Below are 9,086 nucleotides of genomic sequence, written 5' to 3'. Positions count from 1 at the left end.
TATATTTAGCTGAAATTGTTTTCCCACAATAAAATAAATAACCATTTTCTCACATATTACAAAATTCATCGATCTCAATTTCTCAATATCGTCCATTTTAATTATAATTGATTACAAAATGTTTCAAATAATCATTTTTTGTACAGTTTTTTTTATTCATATTACATGCAAACAAAAATACCTTTTTTAATAATAAAAATTTAAATCATGACTTACATGATAAATTTATACGATTGCTCTATTAATTCGGACCTGAGATGTTGATTGTCCTCACCATCGTTACTTTCTCATTTTCCGCATTCAAGTTGTTTCTCAATGAATCTTTGCAATCAAGAAATTTTGCTTGGTAGGGAAGAAATATGAGTCAAAGACCTATGTTTGCATGTTCAATAAACTTCTACCTACCAACAATAAATGCATACACATAATTCATCTGACGACTAAGCAAAATAGCAAGTAACAACACCGTTAAAGAGGTTCGCCTACGTGTATTCTTCAACATGTGACTCACTTGCTGACTGGACCTCCTGAAATCCAAAAATCTGACATGGCAATGAAGATTGATAAAGTTTGTTAATCATAAAAATTAACTGGATAGCCCTCATATTATAGATGGAGGATTGTGGTGAATTGACTCTATAATTATATCATAGATATAGCCTTATGTATATTTAAAGCTTTTGGTTGAATAAGAATTTAGATATTAGTCTTAGGTAAAGTGCATAGACAAACTTGATCCAAAAAATGGTTGGTTTTACTTTTGGACTTTCTTTTTATTTATTGTGCGGTTTGGGATCATACCCCTTCCATTGGATACTTCAGACATAAGCAATACATTATTCTCTAGATTATATGACACTTAAATAAATGCATCTATCAAGGTAAAATTGTACACAAATTAATTATTAGCGTATCAATGTATAACTGTTTGATGTACTTATAAAAATTATTGTCACTAATTTTAAGTTTATTACGGTGAAAAAAAATTAGTAGCAATTGTTAGGCTATGAGCTCTAGTTACCGCGATTTTAGGAACATCTATAGCTTAATTCAGTAGTGTATGTATTGTTTTGGAATGTTTAAGCATAATGTAGTAGTGGTGTATGTATGTACTAATTTTGTCAAGCAATGTCTAAATTAAATTGCATCGTGTTTAGACATCAATAAACAACTTGCATGGTAATATTAGTTACTTGTATATAATTGTTAATTGTTAAGGGACATTGTTAAATTAAAGTGAACATATGTATTATAATTTCTCAGAGGTTGATATATACGTCTGAGTACAAGGTATATCGAATGCTATTTGTTTGCTCATTTTGATAATTATTATACATTTAAAAGGACTAAAATGAGTAACAAAATAATCCCATCCAGCTTCATCAAATTTTCAAATATGTTAGTTTTTCATTAGTGGAGTTAATCCAATATGCAATTAGTTGAGAAAACTTAAAAAATTTAATGTATGAATTAAAAAAGAAAACAAATTGTCGTATATATAAGAGGTCATGTGGTCCAATAGAACACTAATTCTTTTAGAAACAACTTGATTTAAATTGGTAAGTTATATTCTTAAATTCATCTACCATATGCCTATATGAGTTGTAAATCGCCATTCTTTGTATCCCTTGAAATTTTGTAAGACCTCTAAATAGCAAAAAAGAAGTCTTACATTGCATAGTAAAATTAAATGAAGCTAGCATCATATTCAACTACCTTGTAACAAATTGCATTTAAGATAATGTAACCAAAATAATGAAATAAAATGTGATTTTGAAAGATATGAGCTCATTTTATTGCGAAAATGGAGTTTTGCAGAAGCACATTATTAGTGGTTTATAAATGTAGTGCTACATATGACCATACTATATAAGGTTATCTTGGAGTAGTTAACATGATATGATGATAATATAGAACTGTTATTGAAAAACTAGGTAAGTGATATTGACGTTTTTAGGGGGTAAAAAGAGTTGTAAAGTTAAAAGGTATTTATAATTATCGCCCATTAGCATATTAGTACACGAAATTTGATATCGATCCTACATATTAGGGACCACCTTGAGCAATCTAATACTTTTATTTTATCAGGTACGCTAGCTGGCATTCATGAGACTATTACCAAAGTCATATATTATTCCTTGTATTGGTTGCTCAAGGTATATATATGTTTAAAGGGTGAATTACGCAAATGCTATTAGTAGCATGCAATTAAAACTTCATGGTTTATTACTTGTAAAACGATCTTGCATGGTTTGAAAATGTGTAGTGTGTTAATGGAGTATTATTATCCGTCCAATTCTATCTGATCTACTGCAAATGTTACATAGGAAATCCATGGCAATGCTAAATAATATTATCTTAGAGACAAAAATAAAATAAAGGCTTGATGCATAAATGAGTCTATAGCTAAGTAAATATAATGTGTAGAGTCAGACCATATTTTGTGTATAATTTAAATAGAGTTTTACGACTTCCTAAGCCTTCCTAAAAGGATGTCCGATCCCATTTAATATTTTATGATACATATACATATTATGTACAAGTATGTATGTAGTATTAAGATAAACTTATACACGGCTACAAATAATAATCTTCATCGATTGAGTAACACAGCAATTTGATGGTTTATAAGATATAGTTTGAAATCAATTTAGAAACTGATTTAATACCAATACCAACCTTAACTTGTTGATGGGTTCTTTTGCTGTCTCTAAGTGTAATTATCATGATGTTAAGCATAAACTATTTAGAATTAATTCATGTTTAGTTGACGAGGTAAGTGTTTAATTTCGTGGGTTATGAAATCTCAATCAGTTAAGAAACCAACTTTTATTTTACTTCTTCTTACTTATATAATCTAAGTGTCACTTCCTAGAATTTCTAATAATAGCTTATGGTAAATGTTTTTACTTGACTTGCCATCTGCATGAAATAATTGTAATTCTTATATAAAATAGTACTCCAAAGTTTTTTAGTCTTACATGCGTATTAGTGAATATTCATAATTAAAGTATCGATTTTTTTAAATGAGACATTCTAAATGTGAACATAATTAAAGTAATAATCGTCTTTTTAAGTACTAGTGGAGAGGTACATGTGTCTTTTCATGTACTAGTTGAGGGCTACATATGCAATTTCCTAAATGCAAGTCACAAATAATAATTGAACAGCTCACCAAAAGTACTGAAAAAATAACCACGCTTTTTGAATATATTTACATAAATTGCCACCAGATTAACAAAATTCGTTAATTTGGCAGATAAACTTGTATATGCCCATATATATACGTACGTACATACTAATGGACAAGGATCGAAGTTTTATTTATTTATTTGTTTTTTTTTTTTAAAAAAAAAAAAAAAAAACCAGTTCTAAAGATAGCAAGAATAAGGATGCATAGTCCAAAAAAAAAAAAAATTTATTACATTAAAAAAAAATGAAAATGACTTTCCATCCACAACCCTAAAAACACAAGCTACTCACTTTCTTATTCTGTTAACCCATTTTCTTCCTTGTCCCTCCTATTTATACACTTCTCCTATTCTGCTGTCTGTAATTCTTTTCCTCCTCCACCTCATCCGCCACCGCCTCGTCCTCCTCCAATCCTTGTTCATCATAAGCAAACACTAACTGAAGCTCTTTATTTGTTGGTTGACTGTTACTGTGGCGCTAGTAATTTTCGAAAAGTCTAAAATATGGAGGATGACAATGATAATGAGATGAAATCTTCTAGCAGCTGTCCTAGAGGTCACTGGAGACCAGCCGAAGATGAAAAACTTCGAAAACTTGTCGAGCAGTATGGCCCTCAGAATTGGAATTCCTTAGCTGAGAAGCTCCAAGGAAGATCAGGTACTTATAATTAATTTCCCTTCTATTTCTTTATTAAAAACCGAATTCCATGTTCGAGTTATTTTGATATAATTAACATAGGACTTTCATTCATATAGTTTGTAAAAATAAAGACATAGACATAACAAAACATCAATTTCTTTGATTTGGGATTTTTTTTTTTTTTTTTTTAATTCTATATTATACAATCATGGGGTTGATGTGAAACTTAAGCATCCTATATCTAGGTTTATTAGAAAAAATAAATAAAATAATTTTAGAGAATATTGTGTTATATCAAGTGAAATGGACTAATTAGAAGGTAGGTTTGTTTGTTTTTTTTTTTTTTTTTTTTTTTTTTTTTTTTTTCAGGTAAGAGTTGTAGGTTAAGGTGGTTCAATCAATTGGACCCTAGAATCAATAGAAAGGCATTCACAGAAGAGGAGGAAGAACGGCTATTGACAGCCCATCGGATCCATGGGAACAAATGGGCCTTAATTTCGCGATTATTCCCTGGTAGAACAGACAATGCCGTCAAGAACCATTGGCATGTAATCATGGCTAGGATGCAAAGGGAACGGTCCAAGCAACAATCTAACAAGAGATCAAGCTTAATTAGTAGTTCTAGTGTTTTGTCTACCACTTCATCAACTCATGACTTTCTGTCGAAAACTTGGAAGTCTCACAACAATTATGGTACCCTAAAGAATAATGATCATGGTCATGGATTGTACAAGTTCGAACAATATTCAAATGATGAGAGGAAATTGCGAAATTATAGGGCATCATCTTCATCAGCTTCAATGACACAACCACAATGTTTACTAGGGAATTGGCGCGGAATTAACAACAATAGTACTAGTAGCTCAATATTTGAGCACTCAAATGGTTTTAATACAAGGTTTTCATGTGGTCCTTCTAGTATACTATTGGATGGGAGTCAGTGTGGAATAGGGTTTGGTAGTTCGTCTTATGGAGTCAACTATTGTTCCGATCACAAGGGTATTATTCCTTCTGGCTATGCTCCGTTTTCTAGCCAAAGCAAGGTGATAACAACAACAACATCAACAGCTATGAGGCGATCATCATTACTCGAAAGATTGGAGAAAGAGGAAGAACAAGCAAGTAACACAAAAGAGGTTAAGTTTATTGATTTTCTTGGGGTGGGCAACACTTAGCTTCTTGATGATCAACAAAATCCACATATTTAAGTTTAGTTAAACATAAATTATTTCGTTTAATCTATGATTTCAAAGCCGGCTTATGTAATTACTGCCTTTCTAATCTCCTCTCTTCTCATTTTGTTTTTTCTTTTGAGCATCTGAAAATGCATGTAACTAGAGATCGAGGAATTAATATAAATTATAAATCTTATTAGTAATTAGTTATGAACTAGTTATGACTTATACAAATTATAAAACTGTTTTACTTGTTTGTTACATTAGTAAATAATTATTTTAGCATTATATACTTTTATAATATATGATGGTCTAGTTGATGATTACTGTTGTTTCAATCAAATTATGTACTTGTTTCTTGTGAAAGTGAGATTAATTAAGCTAAGGTAATGGATCAAAAATATACTATACATTACAGTTACACCAAGATGGTAGTATATATGAACAATTTAACGCACCTTTAATTTATGTATAGTTGGTAGTCTTGGTACATGGTATAAAACTAAATATTTAATTTAGCTTGTTGGTTATACCGTTATACTAAGAAATAAAAAGAAATTACCTCCTTTTGTGTAGGTAAGTTGGTTATTTATGTCATCTTTAATAAACTCATTGGATTCTTTAAATAATAAAGAATTTATCTAGTGATATAGTTGTAAATCTATGTGGCATATGTGCCAAAAGAAAAAAAAAAGTGCGTGGCATATATCACTAATTAATTAAATTACGTATTAATCCATAAAAAATGTATTAATCAATACAAAGTTTATGGAGTGTGTTTTGTTTTTCTTTTTATACAATTTCTGTAGTTCTTCGGTTTTTAGGGTACTGATAAAGTTGTACTACCTACAAATTTACATATAGGACACTCAGTTCACCTATGCCTGAATTGAAAGGATTACACTACACATAATTTTGAGTTACACTCCGTCCATACTAGTTTAAATTTATTCAGGTACTCGTAATACATAAGTCACAATGCATTACAAGGTTTAGCTTTAATAATGTTGATGAGTTGGTTGATGAAGTCACTATCACTATATAAAACTTGCTCAAAATGCTAAATTTGAGATGTAGTGTATTTGTTTCTCACTGGAAATTGGTTTGCCAAGTATAACTTAAACCCCATAATTAGAAAAAGGAAAAATTGGACCATTTTCTACTAGTGTACATGTTGCTGAGCACAAATTAAAATGGAAGACAAAGAGAGATAATTATTAGCTGTCTTGAAGAAGAAGAATTAAATGGCTTACTAATTTAAGGCTTTAGTTTTTGCTATATTTAGATGAGTGCATGCTTTGAAATCTCCTAAAAAATGCATTATCTTAAAAAATACATCATCTTACTTTAACAAGATTAGGGTTGGTTCAACTATTTTTCTAAGTTTTTGGCTTCAAAGGTGTTAATTATGATTCACAACAATCGGACAAATTTAATTAAGATTGCCATGTGAAAATGATCAAATTTTAAATCTTTTTAAGTATGTAAGAGACAAATAACAACCACCCTTTCTAGTTTAGGATTTAATATGAATGAATATATGCAACTTTTTAATAGATAGAAGGCCATTATAGCTTCGTGGTCAAAGATTAACACATGTTATAGATTTACTGCAATCTGGTTTTGGTAAAAATCATAACAGTATATTTGGAAAAAAAAATTATATATATGTTTGAAAAGTAGTTTAATTTGAAAAACATTCTTATCATATTACTTTCTCATATTATAAATTGTTCTGTGATACAAGTAAAACCAATAATTTTTCTGATAAGGATCACTAATAAAGTCAAATTAAGTTTAATTTATAACTTTTTTTAACAAAACTAAGGGCCTATTCACTTTAGCATAATTTCAGTTCAAATCAATTCAGCTCCTAATTTCCTTCTCTTATAAAATATTCATTTCAGCTCTATTAAGTTCAATTTGACTCAGCTCAATTCAGTAAATGTGAACAGGCTCTAAGTGCTATTAAGTTTAAATAAAATAGTTAGATGAATTCAGATAGCTAGCTATAAATTAAAACAAATGAATAAAATACACCTTAATATTATTGGTTTTTGACAATCAACGCAAGAGTCAAATGTGATCTAACAGTGATTATATTATTTTTCAAATTCGATTTTATGTAAAACTAGATTTGATATTTTTTTTGAACAGGAAGTAATAATATCATTAAATAATAGCCATACGGCATCTACAATAATAAAGATCTGTAAACCACAGATTCGGAGAAAATATCATAACTTTTACAATCAAAATCATAACTAATTTGCATATTTGGCATAGTTCATACTCTACCGCTTCAAGCTTGACGCGAGCAATGATTTTCGATGTCTTTGCATCTTTCCAAGTTGAGACCTTTGTAATCTACGCTGATGTTTTGATCGACTAGTTGATGACTAATCCCAGACCCATAGGAATCCAAATTACCTTCCCAATTATTATAAGAACCCTAAAATAAAATTCTCATCCATGGATGAGAATCAAAATCCCAAAAAATTGGAAAAACCCAGAAAATTGGAACAGACTCTCACAGATGGAGAGAACAAAACAAAACAAACAAACCAAAACAAAAAAATAAATTGAATTAAAGAAAAAGGGTCGAAAATAATCTAATTTCCGAAGAAATTAAACTATTTTCGGCCTAAACGGCCAAGAAAACTAAAACCCTAGAAGAGAGAGAAGAGCCTAGCTTTGATATTGTGCATTGCATAGATAGGAATTATAGGACTAAGATATTACTTTTTACACATAAATTTAGTTCTCATACTCTTTTTAGTTTATACCTCCTTATTTTGAGTAGAATATTATAAGTTGTTCACAAATTCTGATATGTCACATGGTGTGGCCACTTTACATATAAATAATTAATTAAGTAATAAGGGTTACATAGATAAATGGGGTTGACTTGAAGGATAAGGGGTTACTGTAATGGAAAAATGGGGTTACTCTTATAATCAAGTGGGATTAATCTTTTAATAGTAAAAAAAAAAAAAAAAAAAAAAAAAAAAAAAAAAAAAAAAAAAGAGGGATTATTTGAATAACCAAATGAGATTACTTTTTTTTTTTTAAATTAATTAATTAATTATTGATGGTGGTTACTTTATGGAAAAATTAAAGTTACTTACATGCATGAATAATTGAAGTCACTTATATTAATGAATAATAATTATTTTTATAAACAATTGTGACCATACCAGATACCTGACCACACACAAGACTTAATGTAAGTTGTTTATTTATTATTGAATTTATTTTAGAGCATCAACATTGGGGGATTCTTAGGTGGTTCTTAAGGAGAGAGAAAATTTAAGAACTAGTTCTTAGGTAAGTCAAAACGAGAGATTCTTATTTAGCAATTGGGGTTGGGGGTTCTGAAATAAGGAATAGCTCTTAAAATTAAGAACCACTGCTCACAACTGGGTTCAATACGACATTAGCTAATATCGCATTTCTTGCGTTTTGCATGGCTTGTGTTTTTTTAAAAGTAAAAGCTTCCTTTGGCAGAGGAAATGGCTTGTGTTAAGAAGTAGTGCATCTCTTAGGTTATATAGAGGGTAAATCTTAATAATAATTCTTGATGATGTGGAATAAGAGAGAGAATATATAAGAACTACATTGTAAGAACTAGTGCATTATTGGTGCTCTTAGGTGACTAATTAAGAAATGTATGGTGTCCAGATTTCAACTATATATTAAAATATTATATTATATTGTATATTTTTATTGGAGGGAACTGACATGGAGATGATATGTGTCATATTTTGTGTATCTTTTTAATTTTACAAAATATTATGTAATTAAGTGTAGCCGCCCTTAAGTATGAGGGAGAGGTAATAGTTTCTCATTATTTTTGTAAGGATTGCTCTTATGTGCACTTGAACAAGAAAACGTACATACATGAGTAACATATAGCATGTACGAACAATTTTATGAATTCAATACATTGGATCTAGTTATTTATTTATTTTTTTTAAAAAAAAATAATATATATATATATATATATATATATATATTTCTTGTTTTTTGTTTTTGTTTTTTTTTTTTTTTTAAAGAATTGCTCTTATGTGCACCTGAAAA

The 9,086-nt window shown here is 29.4% G+C and overlaps 1 protein-coding gene across 1 annotated transcript; it reads left to right on the top strand.

Moving 5' to 3' along the window:
• Nucleotides 1-3,695: 3,695 nt before the first annotated feature.
• Nucleotides 3,696-5,006, top strand: LOC145575535 (uncharacterized). The gene is made up of 2 exons (XM_081633393.1): nucleotides 3,696-3,849; nucleotides 4,201-5,006. The coding sequence occupies exons 1-2, from the start codon at nucleotides 3,696-3,698 to the stop codon at nucleotides 5,004-5,006; spliced, it is 960 nt and encodes a 319-aa protein (XP_081489519.1).
• The last annotated feature ends 4,080 nt before the right edge of the window (nucleotides 5,007-9,086 follow it).

The sequence above is a fragment of the Chenopodium album genome, chromosome 13 (genome assembly GCF_948465745.1).
Source record: "Chenopodium album chromosome 13, dcCheAlbu1.1, whole genome shotgun sequence".
In the NCBI taxonomy this organism is placed as follows: domain Eukaryota; kingdom Viridiplantae; phylum Streptophyta; class Magnoliopsida; order Caryophyllales; family Amaranthaceae; genus Chenopodium; species Chenopodium album.
This window is presented reverse-complemented; position numbering and strand designations above follow the sequence as displayed.

Coding starts and splice junctions, on each gene's coding strand:
- LOC145575535 (XM_081633393.1), top strand. CDS start 3,696: ATGGAGGATGACAATGATAATGAGATGAAATCTTCTAGCAGCTGTCCT. Junction 3,850..4,200: donor GAAGCTCCAAGGAAGATCAG/GTACTTATAATT, acceptor TTTTTTTTTCAG/GTAAGAGTTGTAGGTTAAGG.